The following is a 21,391-nucleotide window of genomic DNA, read 5'->3' as shown; positions in this document are numbered from 1 at the left end:
TACTGGCAGAGACAAAAGAGCCCCTGGGTTGTAATCCCTGCTTTTCATGTTTCTGTTTCCTTCATTCTCACAGCCCTTTCGGGGAGAAAATAGCTGCTGTTCTCCTGCTTCACAGCTAAGAGCCCAGGGGCTGGATGAGCTCAAAACAGACTAGAATGAAGCTCTGAAATGTGACTGTCTCAAGGCTTGCTTTCTTTGCCATGCTATCTTTTGGGAAGATTGGACTCAATTATCTCCTTGGGAAACACACCATAAATCTCTGTCCTGCTAGAGTGGCTTTAGCTTTTAAGAGTCTGTTGCTGCTTGTATGATATTGGGTGTAGTTGTGCAGCTCAAGTAATCGAGGAACCTGCATTTAGATCCAGAGAATACAAGTTCAGCCCCTGAAGATGACCCACTAGGTCACTGTTACACTGGGCTGTTCTGCTGCTAGACCATACTCTGCCCCCAGAGCCAGGGGGAGAGCTCAGGGATCCTCACACCCAGATTTCTAGCACTAGTTCACAAATAGTTGTGCCACCCAGTGGTAAAAAGTGTATTGTAGCTCCCTCTATGGGCTGCTCCTCACAGAGGATAATAGCAAGGCTTCACCAGCAGTTTTTCTGATATTATTTGTATTGTCAAAAGAAAAGGAGTACTTGTGGCACCTTAGAGACTAACAAATTTATTTGAGCATGAGCTTTCGTGATAAATTGGTTAGTCTCTAAGGTGCCACAAGTACTCCTTTTCTTATTGAAGATACAGACTAAACACGGCTGCTACTCTGAAACCTATTTGCATTGTGGTAGTGCCGGGGAGCTCAGTCACGGGCTAGGACCCCACTGTGCTACCCACTCTGCAAACCCAGAGTCCCTGGCTCAGACACTGTACCGCATCAGCTGTTAGTGCGGTCGGTGGCTGTGCCTTGGATCTGAAGGTTCAAACCCTGCTTGGGGGGTAAAAAACAGCATAAAGTCTGAGCCTGTTAGTTTTCGCCTCCCCGTTGATGGCCCCAGGAAGCCCACAACCACCCTCCTTGCACTAGTCACATTGGCCTCTGGGAGGAGGAAGCTCAGCCTGGGGAGATGTCATTTCCAGCTTGGGTCTACAGACACCTGCTAGCTCAGGGGTGGGCAAACGTTTTGGCTCAAGGTCCACATTTGGGAATAGAAATTGTATGGCGGGCCATGAATGCTCACAAGCTTGGGCTTGGGGTGAGGAGGCAGGTGCCACAGTCCCTCGCCTTCATCGCGGAGCCGGAGGTGCCGGGGCTCCGAAGCCACCTGCTGGCGGCTCAGGGTGGCCCAGGGGCCCCGACCCGGGCAGAGCCACAAGCCACCGCCTCCTGCCGCTCACAGCTTGGCGAACGGGAGCTGGCCCAGCGGCTGCCTCAGGCGGGGGAGGAGCCGCGTCCGCCCCGTCCCCAGAGCAACCGGAGCTCCGCCCTGTACACACGGTCGCCAGGGAGACTCCGCGGGCAGCCGGCGCGGAGCATCCAGCGCAGCCCCGGGCCCCCAGCGCAGAGCCCCCGTTCCGGGGCGTCCTGCCTGCAGCGCCATGGCCAGCCCGGAGGAGGAGCAGCAGGAGGGGTCCCCCGCGGAGGACGCCCCCGGCTCGGACCCCCGCGCCCGGCTGCTCGGGGAGCGCGTGGTGCGCAGCCTGCGGCTGAAGCCGGAGCGCTGGGAGCGCTGCGCGGGCAGCCCCGAGGCGCAGCCCCTGCTGCGGGCCTTCCTGGAGGGCGCCGCGGGGCAGCCGCCGCTGCTGCTGGTGACGCTGAGCCCGGCGGGGCAGCTGGCGCTCAGCACCCAGCTCCCCGCCAGCCCCGGCCGCAGCAAGGCGCTGTTCTTCCTGCGCAGGGGGCCTGGGCCGCTGAGCGCCCCGCCCGGCCCCGGGGAACTGCTCTACGGGGACCTGCCCGCCTCCTCCCTGGAGCACTTCGCCGCCCTGGTGGAGGAGGTAAGCGGGGCGCGGGGGCGGATGGATGGGAGCCCAGAAGCAGCCCCTTCCTCTCGGCGGTTCTGAGCCCGGGCAGCTGGCAGGGACCTACCCCTGGGGCTGCCCCCCTTCTGGCCTGGCTCCAAGTATGTAGCAGCTGGGGGGAGCCGGCAAAGTGCCCAGCCTGGCCGTGCTAGTGCCCCTGGCCCCTGGGCTGGCCTGGCACCAGGAGGGAACCTCTCTGGTTTCCACCTTAGTTCAGGTTTCAGAGTAGCAGCCGTGTTAGTCTGTATTCGCAAAAAGAAAAGGAGGACTAGTAGTCTCTAAGGTGCCACTAGTACTCCTTTTCTTTTCACCTTAGTTCAGAGATCTGTGACCCACCCCGACCCTGGAGGCTCTGTCCCCACAGAATGGCTGAGCCAGGTGGAGGTTAAGGAGCTGTAGACTGGCCAAGCAGTGGGGTCTTTTACCTCAGGGAGCAGCAGCTCATGCTTGGGGAAGCAGATTTCAGGGTCAGTCCCTGCTGTGGTGACTCAGGGACACAGGTCACCATGGTGAAAAACAAGTTGCTAAGGGGTTGTGTGCAATGTTAAGGTAACATCAAGGAGAACAAGTTGCTAAGGGACAACAATGAAAACTGGAACCCACACAACACAGTGTAATGCTGTGTACCTCGGTACATCAGCCCCACATATCCCTGCTTCCAGATACCATCCATTCCCAGAGCAAAGCTGCTCTACTCATCCAAACTCACAGGCCAATAAGATACCCTTAATTCTGCCCTTTGTAAGCCCAGGCTAGCCCAGAAGGGAAGCGTTTACAAAACCAAAACACACCTGTAGACAGGACCTGTTTAATGCCAGTGTTCCAGTGGGATTAATCTGTATTTCTCATGGTTAGCTTGAATCTGGGTTATCTATGTTTAGAAACTGTCAAGAATCACAACCAATATGTCCTTTTGTTTGTAGTCTTAATTCTGTGAACTAGGATGTGTTCCTAGTATTTTTCCCAATAGAGGTGTCACTTAATGACATTTTTTAAAATAAATGTTTATTTTGAATGTGTTCAGTAAGGATTTAAGATGGGGAAATCTACACAATGATAAGAATGTATGTGGAAGTAGGTGTGAATGTGGCAGTATTTTGGAGTTGGCATTGTTATATTAAGACATTGAACCTTCAGCTCACAGTTGTAGGCTACCAACCAAGTTATTTTGATTTTGTGGGGTAGCATATTTGTTTATGTGGAGCAATATTACATCTCAGTCTTTTTGATGGGTTCTGCAATTTGGTTAAGTCATAATTGCACAGATTGCAGTGTTCGTGTGCTGTGACTTTGTTTGTAAATGGTGATAGGTAGCATATGAGAGGACTTGTAAACTCCAGCTGTTATGTAGAATTTTTTGGGTGTAATGAATAGTTTTAGACTGATGTCACTGGGACTCCTTTGGTCATGTGTCCTGAGCACGGTGCATGTTCTGATCTCTGCTGTGCATATTTCTTTATGTAGCTTTTTGTCCAGGAGATGTAAGCATTGTTTTGTGGCATTCCACAGAGGATAGAGTTAAGGGTCTGACTGTGGTGACAATAGGTGAGTAGGACTGGTCGGCTGAGGGAATGGGAAGTGTGTGAGTGAGAGAGAGAAGAGGAGGGATGTAGGTGAATGGCTTTGTGCTGTGTATCTTGGCCTTGCGCATTTGGGTTTTGCGTTGCTGTCTCTCAGCCATTTGAACTGTTTTTCACAAAGTGTCTTTTGTGTTTGAATTTCCCGGTTTTCTTGAAAATAGAGAGAGCGAGGCTGGCTCAAGAGGACTCAACCAAGGAGGCTCCTCCTCCTCCCATGTGCAATTGCTTTGCACCTGCTGGGTGTGCAGAGTAGGGTGAAGCTGTTCTGGTGCCAAGGGCTGCATGGCTCCCCTGGGTGAATTGCACCGGGGCTCAGTGCCAACTCCACAGATTCTTCTGGCACAGGGGATGTTTCAGAGCAGATCGAGGGCAGGAAGAGACAGGCCTGCACCACAGGGATCCGCAGGTACAGTGATGCCCACAGGGACTATGGCAGTGGGAGGTAGGGAGGGCAAGCTAGGGCTGTCCGCAGGCTGCTCTAACCTGCTACAGTGGTCTCTGTCCCCTGCCTGCCCCAGCATCACATCAGGGAGGTGCAAAGCCTCCCCTTTGGTCCCTGTGCTCACTCAGGAACCCAAAGTGCTATAGAAAATCCACACTCAGATCATTCGTGACTCTTCTCTGATGTGAACAAACTGCACTATTGGGCTGGATCAGCCACTCACACTGGGGACAGGAGCAGGCCCTTCCACCCAGGGTGGGGCAGGCCATGCAGATGAGCCCCCAGCTCTGGGGTGATGCCTCTTATGGGAACGCCTCTGCTTGTGTCACATGTGCTGCTCTTTGGCAGAGGGACCGAGCTGGGCCTGAAGGCAGTGCAGGAGCAGCCCAAGCTGCTGAGCAGGCTTCACCCTCTGCTGAAGATCTTCATGTGATTCTCTCATCTTCCTATTCTCCTAATCTGCCCTGTCAGCCAAGCCCTTGCCTCTGTGAAGGAGAGCGGTACCCCAAGAGGTAATGAACACTGGTCTTGCTGGCTAGGTCAGACTGTCTTCAATGACCTGCAAGGAGGACTTGAAGGAGTCTGAAGAGTCTCTCCTTTTGCTAACCAGGGCACCTGACCAGAGCCCAGTGTCTCGGCACCTTTTGTGCTGCAGTAACGTGTATGGCCCTAGCAGCTGGGATGTCATGCAATTAAGTTCACTGTTTTATTGGGGATTTTTCATTTTTTAAAAATAATTTCTGTGTGGCTGTTAACGTGAGAACACTGTACGGAGTGAACACAGAAATTATGGACTTGGTGGCTGCAGCTCTGTAGTAAAGGTTGACTTTTCCACAAATGACACGGATTCAGCTTTTTTGTTACGTATGACAGCTTCCCTGTACCCTCTCCACAATTACAGCACGTGCTCCTTGAGCTTCGAATGACTTCTCAAAGTTAAACATAAATCCATTAATTAGTTTATGAATTAAAATTAATTTAAAAATGGGTCCTTTAAGAACCTTAGCAGCTTGTTAGACTCTGCTCAGTCATTGTCTTTTAACAGAGAAATTGGCAGAGATGGATCTTGAGAAAATCTGGTGCAATAATTCGTTGTTTTTGAAGATATAGATAGATGAAGAGATAGATATTTAGGATTAATGGTAACTTGAGCCATTATTTCTTATAATTGAAAGTTTCCCCTTCAGCAGAGGCTGAGGGATAAAGTTCTGCTCTAGAAAAACTTACGAAGAATTGCCCTCCTTTCAAAATGGCTGCCATCTCCTGTTCTCATTGGGACTGAAGCCATAGGCTACCTTTAGCAACGGTAGCCAACCCCTGCATTCTGCTGCACCTCTGTCCAGCTTAGCTTCACTCCAGTTGGCACCAGTGGGAGGAAGTGTCCATCTTTGGTAAGGACAGCTGATGGCTTCAATCCTATTGAGAACAATTTGAGATGGTGACCATTTTGAGAATGCCATCTTAACTGAGGGCGAAACCAACTCTTTGGACTTCACTTGGAAACCAATAGGCAGCCAGTAGAAGTTCCAGAGCACGGATGTCGTGTGGTGCTGCCAAGATGCACTGCAGTGTGCACTGGCTTCAGTTTCTGGGTTGATTTAAGGCCAAGCCCCATGTACAGTGCACTGCAATATTCTAATCCCACGGTGATAACACCATGAATAATGGTAACCAGGTCCTAATTTGAAGGAAACGCACAACCTCAGTACAGATGAAGATGGACAAGAGCCTTCCTAAAAGATGCTGCTATATGATTATGATCATCTAGCAAGAGCTAGGATACAGTATTCCGTCAGTCACAGTGGCTCATACAGTCCTTGCCATATCTTCTGGTTGTTTCCTCCAACCAATAGGCATTACCTCTGTCTTATTTGGACTGAGCTTCAGCCAGCTACCTCTCATTCAAGTCCCAATCTTGCCCATGTGTAAGCGGGGAAATAGTCCCGCTATTGTGGGGAACTTTCCTGGCTTCTGCACTACCCCGGTGAAGTGGGCTAGCGAAAGGATATGAGTCCTCGCTCCCACTTTCTTTACCCAGAGGCCTCCCTGTCCTTGAGGACTCGCCTTCCACTCTCCTGTCTGGCAGAGTCCTCGTAACCCCAACAAGGCTGGGCCCAGGATTCCTGGGGGGCTCGACCCCCAGCCCTGCTGTGGTCACCTAGGACAGCGGCTAGGGTGTCCCCACTCTGGGGTACTCTCTCTGCACTGGGCACTTCTCTGACCCACTGATCATTACATACAGTTTAAAGCAAATGCAAGTTTTTATTTAATCAACAATTAATTTTAAAAAGAATAAGGGAAAATGGGAAAGGTTAAAGGAAACACATCAACACGCTCTGTGGCAGGGAACATCACAAACAGTGTCTCTGGAACGTCAGGACAGTTCACAGTCTGTTCCTGGTAAGTCCCAGGCCGCATTCTCAGGCCCTGGCTGTGCTGCAGAGATGCTGTGGGTTGGACACTCGCTCTGGTGGTGGGCACACGCTCTCAGGCTCTAGATGGCAGGGTCCTTCTTCACAGCGTTGCCCCTGCCCTGTCAGGGTTACCAATCCCCCTCCGAGTCTGGCCTGCAGAGCCTCCTGGCTGAGGCCCACTGTCCAGTGTCCCCCTTCGCTCTCCCCAGCTGCTCACGACACCCAGCTCCGGACTGCTCCAGCCCCAGCTCCACCACTCTGCCTCAGCACGGCTGCTGCCCTGCCTCCAGCTCCCTGGGCTGCTTCTCTGGCCCCTCTGGCTCTGGTTGCTACAGCTCTGCTCCCAGGACAGGTCTGCTCTGCAGGCTGCTTCTGTGACTCTGCTCCCAGCACGGACCTGCTTCGTGGGCTGCTTTTCTGGCCCCTCTGGCTCTGGTTGCTGCAGCTCTCCTTCCAGGGCAAGTCTGCTCTCTCTGGGCTGTGCCTCTGGCTTTGGGGCTGCAGCTCTGCTCCCAGGACAGGGTCTGCTCTCTCTGGGCTGCTTTTCCGGTCCCTCTGGATCTAGCACAGCTTTGCTCCCCAGCTCAGTGTGGGTCCCTGCTTTCTCCTTAGCTTGGCCCCACTCTGTCTGACCCAGGCAATTCTAGCTCACAAGGAGGACGGGACCCCCCTGGCCTCCTGACTCCCTGATTAGCCTGCCCGCCCAGTCATTCAGGCTGACTTGGAGCATTGGCCTCTCCCCATTGTTCCTGGGGACTGTCCGTCTCAGGGTCCTGATTTCCCATAGACCCTTCCCCTTTTAGTACTGGGAGATAGCCAACCAAAACACCACCACTGAATGTTAGTAAGGGGGCAACAGTTCCCTTACACATGCATCGCAGAACAGTGGCTGGTTTGAATCAGACAGATGCACTGCTGGCTGTTAGCATACGAAAGCACTGGTCTCTCGTATCCTCTTATTACCCTTTCTAATGGTCTTGCACACAAGTGGAACAAGAGTAAAGACATGAGGGGATCTTGCTGGGCTCCAGATGAGTGTCCTCAGTGATGAAGAAAAGTCTCCTAAAGGCACCTTCTGGAGGGAATGGAGTCACCAGAGAGCAACCCCATCTGCTCCTGTTACATTGTGCAGCTTAGGACAAATGCTAGTGAAAGCAGCCTGTCGATTTAATCATATCAGCCTGGACACCCTGTCTCCTTCCATCACTAGGGTGAGATAATTTCTGCTAGAGCAGTTTCTGCTCTGTGCCCTGATTAACAAGGATCAAAGAGACCTGCGATATCTAGGTGTTCTGCAAGGCGTTCTGTGTCTATAATCTTAACTAGAACTGGAAGATTAGACACTGGGCAATTGTCAGCTAGATTGTCAAAGTTAAGCATTGGTTTTTTTGAACAAAGGAGACACACCCCAAAACAGTATTGTAAGAGAGACAGGCATGCTGTCCTCCCTAGGCTTTGGCTATCTCCACTAGCAACAGAAGATCCATTCTGATCTTGACACAGTATCAAGACAATAATGCTTTAGCTGAGCTCCAAGTAGCAGCTTTGCAGATCTCAATCAGCACAGGATGAATAAATGCTGTGGAAGTGACCGCCACCCACTCTCCAGTAGAAAGGTCTGTAAGTTGTTTTGGTAGAGGAACTTCTTTTGCGCACACAGCATGGGTGGATACAGAATGTGATCCCATTGGATCGCTTCTGGACTGAATGGGACAGGCCTTTACCTTTTCAGCAAAAGCCATAGGCAATATTGGGGAGGTTTTGAAAGGCATTGTCCCCACAGCTGTCTGAACACCTGAAGTATGCAACTGAGTTCAGCATGGAAGATCACGAGGCTTAAGAACAATTGACACAGGAACGGTCTTATTTCAATCAAAATATGGGACCACAGTCCAGGCTTTGGGATGGGATGTTAGGATGGCTTTCCCCCTTAAGAAAACTGTCATCAAAGCCTGCACCTTCAAGTCTTCTGGCATATGAGAGAGCCTGCAGGAAGGAACCTCCAATGACAGGTGAAAGGAGCAGATACGAAGAGGCACTGAAGGATCCCACGTAGCCTAGATGCAGTTAGGATTGCAGTTCCTTAGAGTCACAGTTTTTGGTTTTGAACATACATGGTTCTCAGACCTTTAACATGCTCTTTTTAAAAGGCTGCCCACAGACTGAGCCCTCTTGCATTGAGGAGTTGGAAGCCAATCCCAAATCCAGTAAAGACAAGGAACATTTTAAAATGACTAGTAAAAGGACAAGAGCCCAGAGCCATCCATTCACCCACTCCTAGTTAGAGCCATGTGGGTGTAAAGAAGGTGGGCAGATAGTGAGTGATGAAGGGCTGTGTGGACTTGGCTGGGTCCCTTTTCTGTTCCTTTCCAGACTCTCAAACATTTGGGTTTTTGAAAGGTGTAGAATATAGGTGAGAGATACTGTTTTGGGGTGTGGTGGGACTCCAGCATCACATACTTTCCAGCATAACTCCAGCTGAACCATTAGCTTTTTATTTGGGAATAATATTTAGATTTCTGAGCTCTTTGTTTTAGACACTGATAAATGCAGAAGCAAGGAGCAAATAATGCCTACAAAGGAGTTCTGGCATTTTGTAACTAAACTGTGTCCTTTTGAAAGGTGCTGAATCTACAAACCCTCTAATTATCCACAAAACAGGTGGTGTGTTGGGGACAGAGATGCAGGCTTCTTCACACGTGTCCCAAATAAACTGCAAGGACTGCTACTGTGGGGTAGAGAAGAAGTAAATTGCCATGCCTCATTCAGTCCTTGGATACTGTTCTGATTGCCAACAGGGCTGACAATTATAATGGGTGTTATATGAATGCCAGTCAATTAGAAACCAGCCTGAACCCCTTCCATGCTCATTTCATGTGGGCACACAGGATCCAGTTTGGTGGCTGGCTGATGAAAGGCTCCAGGTCCCCTGAGCTATCCAGTCCCATTTGGCTTTTTCTTCTTTATTACTTGTCTGCTGTAAACTGGTTTAATGGTTTATATTACAGGTAGTAGCACCAGTCCTGGCAAACCAGAAGAACCACCACAGCTGGCCACATGTGGTGTCACAGGACATTATGCATCATGTCCACAGCCTGAAAAGTAACATTTTTGTGGTTATTGGTCAAGTAAAAGGCAAGACCCTGCTCCCTCTTCCAGCAGGTGCCGAGAGAATGGAGTATATAGATTGTGAAAATGAAAAAACGTAAGTGAAGTTTTGAGTTTTCATCTACTTTGCTCACCGCATGTTTGTTTTTATTTCTGCTAGGAATCCCATGTAAAAATAAGCAGGACTTTCCTCATTCACTGTCCATTCTCCTTGCTAGTCAGTCAAAGAAGTGAGGCCTAATACTCAACCTGATGGCATTTCTGTTTGTCTGCCTGTAACACGATAACTTTTGAAGACCACATCCAATCAGTTCCACAATTTCTGGGAACATTCAAAGCATTAGTGGGAAAAGCCCCATTGATTTTGGGGGCAGTCAGGAAACTAAAACACTGGAAAAGCCTCATTTCCTTACAGTGTCCATTTGACGCTCTAGGCAGATGGGGATTGTGACATCAGACATGACACAGCCAGTCATCATTCACACCCTCTAGTCTAGTTCATTTACATACTTCAGTCCTATTGTTTGAAATGCACCAGCAAAATATACCTGCAGGTCAGAACTGGGGAGCTCTGACAGAGTGAGGAGGCGTGGGGGTTCAGGGCTGGAATAGTGGGAGCTGCTTCAGATCGGGAGCTGTGTTGGAGTGAGGCTGGAGCTTTGCACTGTGGCTCCCGCCTCACTATGCCTGGCTCAGGCAAGATCATTTTACCTTTGTCCAATCAAAACTTGTAGTTTAGCTAGACAATGTCCATTTGGTGCCACAGGTAGAGAGATTCCTTTGCCTTTACCAGCCAGGGGGCACTGTCAAGGGGAGAGATGACCAAGGCAGGCAGCAGGGTTAGAGGTTGAGGTTTAAGACTACGGTTTGGGTTTCTCGAGGGAGGGAGTGCTGATTGGTTGAGTTATCTATGATGTCCTCAGTGCTACTGCTCAGGCTCAGCACCATAAGGGCTGCCACGGGAAGTTGTGAAACTGCTGAAGCAAAAAGGAGAGGAAGAGGAGTGGCTTAGATTAGGTAACATTCAATGTAGGTGAAATGGTTACAGGGTCAGGGATAGAGACTGTGTCCCTGCCACTCCCCACACTTGCCAGCTCTGCTGGCAGCAGTAGTGGAGAGTGTAACCCTCTTGTCTAGTGGAAACAAACCCTGTTCTTTATTGTTTTCTTTGCCTCACCACAGTGCTGCTGCCTGTTTTGAGATGATGCATCTTCCTGCCTAGGGGCCTGTTCCCACTCCTGTTCAGAAGAGCAGGATCAAACCAAAGATTGTAACTGAGAGGTTCAGTGATTAAATACTGCAGTGACAGGCGCTACAGAGAAACCCAGAATAGACAGGTCCTGAGAGAAGCTGGTCCCCATAGCTGGCTGAGCAAACGGAGGCCCAACTCTGCTCTATGGCATTTCTTTGTCTGTCTTTCTGTCTGACACACAATAACCTTTAAAGACTGAGCCTATTTGGTGCAGCAGGCAAAGGAACATTGTGACATCCAACAGTTATCATGAGCTGTGTTCCCTATTTCCAGCCTTCTGGGAAGCAAGCTGGCACCTCCTCTGCTCCTTCAGGTTGGCAGCCACCTTGCATGGTTTCTCCCCAGCTGAGTCTATCTAGTAAGTCACTGGAGGCACGATGGAGCAGGTTGTGCAAAGAGTAGCATTTGGAGAGATGATTCTGCTTGACGCATAGTCTCCCCAGTGCTCCTCCTGGGATGGGAGACTTCACACCACCCCCTACTGGGGCAGTGGCATACATGCCTCAGTCTTGACCATGGTGTGCAAGTTCAGATACTAAACACGAGCAAGTCTCATGCCCAGGGCATTCACATATGCCTCCGGGGGTCAGAAAGGAAGATGTCTGGATGCATTATTGTTTCTGCCTGCCTTCCCTTGAATGATCAGGTACTGGTCACTGTTGGTGGCAGGATGTTGGCTTAGATGGTGTTATCTGCTATAAAGGCATTTTAGAAACTTTCTCCAGAATAAATGTACTGTACTAAAAAAAAGCGTGGGGATTTAAGATACACAGCACCTTGCAAAATAAACATTGGCATCTGGTTATTTTGCACAGGCATATCTGATTCCAGTGCATTGTCAAACAAAAACCAAACTTCACAGGGAGACTTTATATTTACTTTCTGCAGTGTGGAACTGGTGGATAAATCTCTTGTACACGCCATTGAGTCAACAGTGATAGAATGGAGCTACCAGATCCAGGGAGCGTTGAAAAGAGAGTCATCAGAGCCACTTCTGCAAGGCAGCAACCCCAATCCAAAGGTGGAGTTAGAATTCTGGAAAAACAGGTGCGTTGTAGGCAGCCTGGCAGTGTGTGTTTGTCAGTCGAAGCTCATGTTGCGTGGAAGGGAAATGCTGCAAGCAGCCAGCACTACTCAGACAAGATATAAAGACTCAAGATAGAGAAGTTTATGCAAGCTCATAAAATAACCATGAGCTGAAAAAAACATCGGAGGTCACTGCTGGTGCAACTGGAAGTATTTCAACTGAGCACCAGTGTAGGGGCTGCAACTCTAAGGGAGCTTTTCTAAAATCCCCCTTCCATCACCGCTAAGAACAGGTGACACTTTGATGGGGACCCCGGGTTACAGCCTGGAACTGTGAGACCGCTCTGCCCCCTTAACTTTCCAGCCTGGGCTGTCTCTCTCAATGCTTGGCTAGTGACAAGCAGCAGGTGCTGTTATCACTCAGCCACCAGCATAGAGAGACACCCAGCTAAGATGCATGAATGCTCTCTAAGCCACTCATGAACTGTAAAGTGGGAGACTCCAGCAAATCCCTCCAGCACCCAGTCTTGCACCCCAGACAATGTACCATCTTACACTGCTCAAGACCTTCTCTTGAACAGTGCAATGTATTAATTAGTTTGCCACTTTGTCAAAAGATAGGCACCAGCCTTTGTAATCTGAGCAGATTCCCCAAGCACTTTAGATAAACTCACTGGTAAAGATAAACCATTAAAATAGGCTTATTAACTACAGAAGGATAGATTTTAAGTGATTATAAGTGGTAGGCATAAAGGTCAGAGATAGTTAACTAAGAAATAAAAGTAAAATCACAGTCTAAATCTTAAACTCCATTAGACTAAGCAAGATTTGAATCAAACAGCTTTTCTCACCCCACTGGATATTGCAGGCAGGTTACAGTTCTTAATACACTGGCTGAATTTCCTTTTCAGCCTGGGACTAAACGTATCAGTTTGAAGTCTTTGTCTTCTCAGCGTTCTTGTTGCCTTTAGTGTAGGTGGGGGAGGAGAGAGGTAATCACATGATGCCACTGTCCCTTATTTTATACTTTCAGTTCATGTCCCAGGAATTATACTGGCCCAGGCATGTCCTAGTAGGCCTTGATGAGTCACAGAGTTGAGCAGTTCCCATTGTGTGGTGCTTGTACAACTGTCTCTCTCAAAATTATAAATCTCTTGTTTGCAATTCCCCTGCTGGTCAATGGCTCACGATGGTTGCTTAACGTCTGCCTGGGTGAGGGTCACCTCCTTTGTTGCCACTGGAAAGCTAGTTGTGGATGCCTCCCGGACACACAAAGTATTTCAGTAACAACCATATAGCAGAATATCATCATTTCATACACACTAACAATATACATGTTTTGAAAGAACAGTGGGTTTCAGCAGATCATGACCTTTCATACGATACCTTACATGGCACGCTTTGTATGAAATATCACAACCATATACAAATGATTAGTATGGGGGTTACAGGGTGCTACTTTGAGGTACAATGTGTCACAGACATCCGTAAGGGCTAATGGAAGCCTCTCACTGGGCTTCTTCCCTTCTCTCCAAGAAACTCAAAGCCAGTTTTTGAAGCCCAGAACATGTTACATTTTCTGATTAAAAGGAATCTGTTTCTCTGCTTGCAGTGAGGGGTTAGCGGCCCCAGTGGCAGCGACAGACCCCGACTCAGGAATCAGACTTGCTCCAAGCTGTTTTTATTTACAAAAGTCTCCAGTGGTTTAACATGCTCAGCTCAGTTAAAAATGCAGAGCTAATTTCCTGTCCTTCTCCCCTCCTGCCTGGTACTTCAGGAGGGGCACCTGGCAATTGGACTGGGGGTGGTCACTGCCTTTGGCCCCTGGACTGGGCTTCCCCTCGGAATAAGGAACAGCCTTCACAGTGCTGGAGCCCATGAGGCCCGAGCCTGTGAGCCAGCACCCATGTAGTCTGGGTGTGAATTGCTCAATGCAGATGGAGTGGAGATGGACGTTCGTTTGCTTGGGTTCAGCTGCTGTGATTTCTACCTTGAGCTCTCATCTCTCTTGCTTTGCTGTAGGTGTAAGGACCTGGAATGCATTTACAATCAGCTGAAAACTAAGAAGGTTAGGAACATGGCCGAACTGCTAGACAGAGTGCAGAGCAGCTACTTCCCAGCCTTCAAAGCCATGTTCAGAGATGTCTTAGAAGGTGAGATTTGGGCACCCTCTTTGCCTTAGCTTTGCTGATTTCATGTTTGGTCTTTTCCCCATCCCCTGATTTTTATAGCTGCAATCCCAACATGACTGGTCTGCAGTGGCATTGGTCCTTGATGTCCTAGTGGAGTCTTGGAGCCTGTGGGGGAGGGATTGTTGGGAAGGGCATCCTGGAGGAGGAAGGGGCAGAAGGGTTAGAGGTTTGGAATTGTAGATGACTCTGCAGTTTTGGTACCATACTGGGACCAGTCTGATTACTGGTCTGTGGATCCAGAAACCTTCCAAAGGTCATGGAGAGGAATTTTGGGATTTGTTCCACCTTTAATAATAATCTCATATTAATCCAGAGTGCCTCATCCTGATGGATTAATGTCACCTTCTACTACAGTGTGATCATGGTGACTGTTTTACAGCAAGCCACAGCCCTTCACAACAGTTTAGGGTAAGAAATGTTGAATACTGTATCCAACTGGAACTACAAGGGGAGTTTTCATTAGACTACTTATTGCCCAAACTGGAATTTAGCCTGGACACCAGGGTTCACACCCAAGTCTTGTGAAAATAATAGTTTGCAACTGCTGCAGGCAGAGCACCTTTTGGTCTGAGGATATCAAGGCACTTGATAAAGGTGGGCAAATATTGTTCTCCCTGTTTTTCTGAGGAGTCATTGCAGGTGTGGAAATGTGACATGACCAAGGTCATGCAGCAGGTCAGTGGCTTGGCTGAGTAGATAACTCAGATTTTGATTCTGAGTCCTCTGCTCTGACAAAAAGTCTGCACTATCTCCAGGAAAAGTGCAATGGGTCTGAGTGCAGTAAATGGTCAGGTCCTTGGTTTTATGTTTCATCTGAAAAGAGTGTCTTCTAGCATTATGTTGGACTCCTTAGAATCACTCCATACAGCTCCTGGGATCTTCTTCAAGATCTTCCATCCAGTACTGAGCTGCTTAGATCATAAGATCTGACAAGAACATTGTCCTAATTGGTATCACTTCTAAAGAAGACGTAGTTATGAAAGATTAAAGCCTGGGTTAGTGTCCTCTAGGTGATGCAGGGGATTAACATTCCAGCCTTTCTCCTCTTCTTATTTTGCCCTCCCAGTGCATTTACACTGGAGCAAGAGGAACTACTCCTTTGGGCAGACAAAAGACCTCCCTATTTAAATCAGAATTGTAGGAATGTTGACACATTTATTCAGTAATTTTGTCATTTTACAGAAAAAAAAGCATAGTTTCTAAGAAGTTTTCTACTGTCTGTCTTTGAGAAGCAAAATTACAGCCAAGCAATGCCCAACTCTGCAGAAGTTCAGTCTTCTTAAGTAAGCCATGCCCAGTGGAATCCAGTCCAGCTCAAACAAAATCCTGAGAATTCACGGTAGTTTCCTTCATTATCGGGGAAGGAGGAATCTCTGAGATGGCCATGAGGGCTCGCTTGATAAGGGGGATTTAGGCTGAGCGTTACAGCGCCTAAGCCCCACCCCCTCAAAAGAACTTCAGTGCCTAAGTCTGGGTCAGAGGTAGGGGCTTCCCTCTGCTCGGCATTCACCGCTATTGAACCCGCTCCTGGAGTTAGGCTGACCTGGCTTAAGAACCTTTCTCAAGAAGAAATGCGGAGGTGTGGTTGGTATCATTCCGACCATACCCAATGGTTCGAGCACTCTTCCAGGTTGCGGGAAACCTAGTTTCAAATCCCTGCTCTGCTCAACTTGATCAACTCCTGCTTTTCCTGTTTGGTGAGTTACACAGTGACAGAGGGTTACAATGCAAATGCTCAATATAACTTCATACCATGGCATACAGATATAAGTAGGATGAATGCATGCAGCATCCTACAAGCATTCCATAAAGTCTAAACACTTTCTTATCACACTAATACCTATTTTAATTGTTTCAGAGTAGCAGCCGTGTTAGTCTGTATTTGCAAAAAGAAAAGGAGGACTTGTGGCACCTTAGAGACTAACCAATAAATTGGTTAGTCTCTAAGGTGCCACAAGTCCTCCTTTTATTTTAATTGTATTAACTCACAGGTGAGCCAGACTGGTTTCTGGTTATGCGTTTGTCAGTGTTCAGTGAGGCATGAGTTGGCACCTGGTCTGCCAGCATCGCAGCCAGTATCTCTCACTCCTTCATAACCATTCTAATCGTTGTTAATGTTAGAGAGACAAGCTGTCTGTTCTAAATTAGTTCTTCAAGTATTACTCTCCTAAACAACTAACACTCTTGTATCAATTGGCAAGCAGGTTTATAGCCTGCAGAACTGTTTTTTGTGCACCCTTCTTTGCTATTGCTAAGTCTTATTTTATAAGCAAGTAGTTTTTAAGTGAGGTGAAACTTGGGGTACACAAGACAAATCAGACTCTTGAAAGGGGTACAGTAGTCTGGAAAGGTTGAGAGCCACTGCTCTAGACTAATCTAGGTTAGTAACATTCAAAGGCACAATGGTTATGGCTTCCAGGCTTTGGGGCATGTTAGGTGCATAGTGATCCTAACCACTTCACAAGCAGCTTTTGTGTACTTTACACTGTAAAACTGATGCAAAAACAAATGGAAGCTGGCTCTATTCAGAGTCCCAAGGAGTGACAGAGTGTTGTTGGTTTTTTTGGTGGTTGTACTGTTTTCTGTGTTCTGTTTCCCTTTGCTGTTCATTTTTCCAAATAAATTGGCTTCATTTATTTTGCGAGCTGAGATTTTGCCTGTTGGTGTGAAGTGAGATCAGAGGTAATCAGAGCCCAGGCAATAGCTGCATGCTAGGGAGGGACAGACCTCACCTTTCATGTGTGCTGTTTTTTCTCACAGCTTTGACTGAGGCCCAGGATATTAACCTGCACCTGACACCTCTCCAGCACCACTTGGAGGACATAGAGAGTGTTCAGTTTAATGAGGTGAAGCCATTGATCAGTCCCTTGCTCCACGTGGTTTGTTTAATCTGGGCCACGTCCAATTACTACAACACGCCTGCACGGATCATAGTGCTGCTTCAGGAGATCTGCAATCTTCTCATCCAGCAAGTAAGTGGCCTGGACACTTTAAATCACTCCCTGAGCCCCAGAGCTCAGTAAAAAGAAAAAGAGGACTTGTGGCACCTTAGAGACTAACAAATTTATTTGAGCATAAGCTTTTGTGAGCTACAGCTCACTTCATCTGATAAATCTCTGCTGAAGTGAGCTGTAGCTCACAAAAGCTTATGCTCAAATAAATTTGTTAGTCTCTAAGGTGCCACAAGTCCTCCTTTTCTTTTTGTGGATACAGATTTACACGGCTGCTACTCTGAAACCTGAGCTCAGTAAGAAGTTTCTATCTCAGGGTTTCCACACGTGGGGTAGGGGTCAGGGTCAGGATACGCCCCACTTGCAACACTGCACCTTGACCCTAGGCAATTGGCTTTCACATCTTCCACTAGACTTGTCTGGGATTTCCTTCACCTGAAGCAAGAAGCAGCCACTTGATTCTGCCAGCCATGTAGTGTCTGGGCTGCACATCCATCCATGTTAGACATGAAAACCATCACAAACCGCTGTGCCCCATAGTGCCAGAACTCACATTTGCTTAGAACGGTTTAGAGAAATGTCAATACTGCAGTGCTAATGCTTTGCACCAAAGAGAGCTGCTCAGTCATTTGGCTTTTATCTTGCATCCCAGCTGTCCTTCAGCTGAGTTTTTATCTACTTAGACATATGCTCCCTGCACTTCCAGGAACACCCACAATCCCAAGCGTGGTGGCACTTCCATAGCATGGTCACCCAGGTTGCGTGGAAGCCCCTCTTTGGGGGTTCCATGTGGTCCCAGCTTTCCCAGGAGGCCATGAGCAGGGGTAGCGGGTTCCTGCTGGATTCTCAGCCACAGGACACCACACCATCTCTGCAGATAGTCGTCAGTAATGCTTGCCTTTCCCCTCTGCGCCTGCCCCCAGGGGATCCCGGAGGCAGCAGCAGCTGCAGTAGTTCTGTGAAGATACCCCTTGCCTCCTGTGGATCCTGTCAAGATCTGCAGGTTTAAGAGCAGACTCTCTGGCCTATATGGGGCACAAACTCTCCTGTTTGCTCAACAGAGGAATGCTGAGGGAGCTCTGTTTGTTTCTGATTACGGCATTTGCACGCACCCCAGTTTGTAGAGTCTGCAGGGCAGAGCACAGTGAAGTGCTTAGAGCTCTGCTCAGTCTTGTATAAATAATAATGATCAAGCCCTCTGCAGATTGCAATGAAAAAAGCCAGGTGAAAACAAAGCTTACGGCATCACAGAATTCATTACATGGTTTTGTAAAACAAAATGGCAGCTGGCCTGTTGGCTCTCCACAGGTTTCCTGGTCTCTACAGCCTGAGGGGAAGGCTGCTGCTTCTCCAGAGGGGGAAGGACCAGCCCCCCACTTTAGCAGTCAGCTGCTAGGTAAGGTTTGCCTTTCCACCCCATTGTGGAGCTGTCAGTCCTGAAACCAAGTGAGAGGCTGGGTGTCAGACCATCACCTAGAAAGGCCTTCTAGCGCTCTCATGCTAGGACTGGGTTCTGGACTCTGAGAATAGACCATGGAGATGGAGTTCTGGCATCTGTGTTCATGGCAGGCAGGAGTTGTGGAAAAGTGTCCCCAGATTTCATCCCCAGATCTTTAGATTTGCTCAGAAAAGCTTTTAAAAAGAGCCACATCATCTCCCCACCCCCCGAGGCTCCCCCATATAATGATTTTTTAAAAACATTGTTTAGCTTGAGAAACACATTTAAATGTAGCCAGCCCAAAAACCCAACCGGACCCTTGGGGCAGCAGAACTTCAATTCTGGTTCTGTCACTGTAGGCCTGGAATTACCTGACCCCAGAAGACATTCTGAAGGGGGAAGCAGAAGAAAGTCTGGGTAAAGTGCGGGAGGTGCTCAGCATCCTGAGATACTTCAAGCAGACGTTTGAGGGGAGACGGGAAAATCTCCATACCTACTTTAAACCAGGCCAAGGAGTGAAAGAATGGGACTTCCAATCCCTCATGGTGTTTGCGCGGCTGGACAGCTTCCTAAGAAGACTTGAGATGGTGGAGGTGAGTATTTGGTCTTGAAATACGGTGAAACCCGAGACAGCACTTTGCAGAGATAAATCCACTTATGACAACAAACCCCTTCATAACCTTCATCCACCTTGTAGGTAAGGAGCCTTCTCATTTTTCCAGTCAATTTTCTGCGAAGTGGGGCAGGGGCATTGGTGGCACCATATCCTGGCTAAAGAACATGCGGAATACACACCTGGGTCCTCTCTCTGTGCTGGCATTGGTGTATTATTGCTCACAAGAGTCACTCCAAAGAAGCAGAGCCCTCTAAAGGGGAATGTGTGGTACTTACTAGGTTTCATGGCACACAGGTGCTAGAAATCCATCAGCACAATCTCAGTCCTGGGGCTATGGGTGCTGCTCAACAGCAGGGCTGCCACCTGTCTGAGTGTTCCCAGGATCTTCCCTTTATTTAAGGTAGCTGTCCCGGGAAATCTGTATGGTGCTCAGTACACACTGCCAGCTGGCCAGGTATGTGGGCTTGGGATTGTCCTAGATGTCCTGGTTTTGGTACCTCAAAAGTTGCAACCCAATTCAACAGCTCTACCCCCAGCCCCTTAGCCAAACCACTTGCTACACCTCCAGCCACCCACCCCTTAGCCAAACTGCTTGCTACAGCCCCAGATAGTTCTCCCCCCGACCAAGAAACTGCCTGTTCCAGCCCCCCACAGCCCCACAATAGCTGTGTATTAATCTAAATTTAGTTTAGATGTTTGTCTAAATCCATTCAGTCTGTGGAGGACCCCTCAGGCCTTGTGCCCCGTGTCCCCACACACTGCTAATCCCCTGCTGGTGTCCTTGGCCTGTGCTTCACTGCACTGAGTCAGAGGGTGCTAGGCAGGAGTAGGTACCCCCTGAATTTCTGCATGGGCTCAGTTGGGGATGGTAGGCAGCCCCCCATCACACTGCTAAGAGAGCCCAGAACTGTGTCCTGCTGCTGCTGCCCAGCAGTGGCCTCTGGAGAAGCTGGAGCTGGGTCTGGAAGCCAGTCAGTTCTCTTCGTCAGCAGCTGAGCAGCTCTTCCAGGCTCCAGCAGCAGCTGCTGCTCTTCCCATGTTCTCGGCAAGGAGGCTGAAGGCGGTTACTCCGGTAACTGAACTCCAGTAACACTGCCAGGTCCCCTTTTCAACCGGACGCCTGGCAACCCTACCAACTGATGATATTGTGGCTCGAGCATCACACATTTTCAAAGAGTGGTAGGGACAAAGGTATGCAACTGCACATTACAGTGCTTGGTACAAGTCGGGAGAAACAAAATGAGAGGGCCTTCAGGGGAGGGAGATTTCACCACTGCAATGCACTATCACTTGCCAGCTTCAAACTTGATGATGGGCTCCTGGAACAGTGCATGACGTGTATCTAGGTCTTGACTCTGCCAGGTCTACGCTTTATATATTAATTCTGACTTTACCTGTGTTGTGTAGTACCTGGAAGCTCTGGCCTGGGAGCAGGGCCCATTGTGCCAGGAGCTGAATGTAGATGCCATTCTGTTAAGGATTTGCATTCTTAGACACACATGTATATATTAAGAAACTTTTCACTTCACTTTTAAGGGGACTCTCTTCTTTCATTGCTGCCTCAGCCCGACGTCAGCAGATGCATAAAATGTAGTGGGCTGGCATTTGCCTCGTTTTAGCAAAAGTTCAGCTTAAATTAGAACATTTTGTTCTCGCTGTCTCTCAGAAGATATACTGCAACTGAATACAAAGCACTATTGATTGCAGCTCACTGCATTTTTTTATGCACCCCATTTAATTAACACAGCAGAAAACTCCCAATCACTAATGTCTATATTAAAGCTTTTCAGAATGATGTTTTCCAGTAAGAGCTGGTATGCAGTAAACCAAATTACCCTGGCCATTCTATCAAGACAAACATAAATAAAAACATTAGTAATTACAATTCATAATGAGAGCAATAGGAACAATGAAGTAATTATGCTCCGTAACTCTGCTAACGATCTGGTGCACCAATTGCTTGTTGCTTAGATGCTAGGAAGGTGGGAGCTAGAAAGAAAACAGAGATTTTTCAGCTGCAATCTGCATCTTGTGGCTGCAGATAACTTAGTTTTTTTTATTTAAAGTTGGGCAATAGTTACCAATGTGTGCCTCCTAATACACCCTTCAAGGTGTAGTGAAAGTGCCATGGGATCTGCGATTATTATACTGGGATCTTCCCAATTATACTCAGCTTTGCATGCATCGTGAGATGCAATTAAATGTGTCCTAGGCCTCATCATAATTAAAAACCTAATGGTCTCTAGCCTCTTCATGAAGAAATCCACAGGAAACTCCTGAGTTTCTTTTTTCTTTTTCATTCCCAAGCAACCCTACTAGAATAGTGTGAGATAGGACTTCTTATTTTTACCTTGAAGATATTTGGCAAATTAAAATAGATTGCACAATGGCTGTAATAGCTATTAAATGTGGG

General features: G+C 48.2%; 1 protein-coding gene across 1 annotated transcript in view; it reads left to right on the top strand.

Moving 5' to 3' along the window:
• The first annotated feature begins 1,218 nt into the window (after window positions 1-1,218).
• The window catches only part of DNAH9 (dynein axonemal heavy chain 9), a 387,812-nt gene continuing 367,639 nt past the window's right edge, over window positions 1,219-21,391 (top strand). The window contains exons 1-6 of the mRNA XM_084647504.1: window positions 1,219-1,935; window positions 9,404-9,600; window positions 11,644-11,802; window positions 13,804-13,934; window positions 16,734-16,945; window positions 18,722-18,955. Coding sequence (XP_084503630.1) covers window positions 1,537-1,935; window positions 9,404-9,600; window positions 11,644-11,802; window positions 13,804-13,934; window positions 16,734-16,945; window positions 18,722-18,955 — 1,332 coding nt within the window. The 5' untranslated portion in view covers window positions 1,219-1,536. The remainder of the gene's footprint in view (window positions 1,936-9,403; window positions 9,601-11,643; window positions 11,803-13,803; window positions 13,935-16,733; window positions 16,946-18,721; window positions 18,956-21,391) is intronic.

The sequence above is a fragment of the Lepidochelys olivacea genome (genome assembly GCF_965140295.1).
Source record: "Lepidochelys olivacea isolate rLepOli2 genome assembly, chromosome: 14".
Taxonomy (NCBI): domain Eukaryota; kingdom Metazoa; phylum Chordata; order Testudines; family Cheloniidae; genus Lepidochelys; species Lepidochelys olivacea.
This window is presented reverse-complemented; position numbering and strand designations above follow the sequence as displayed.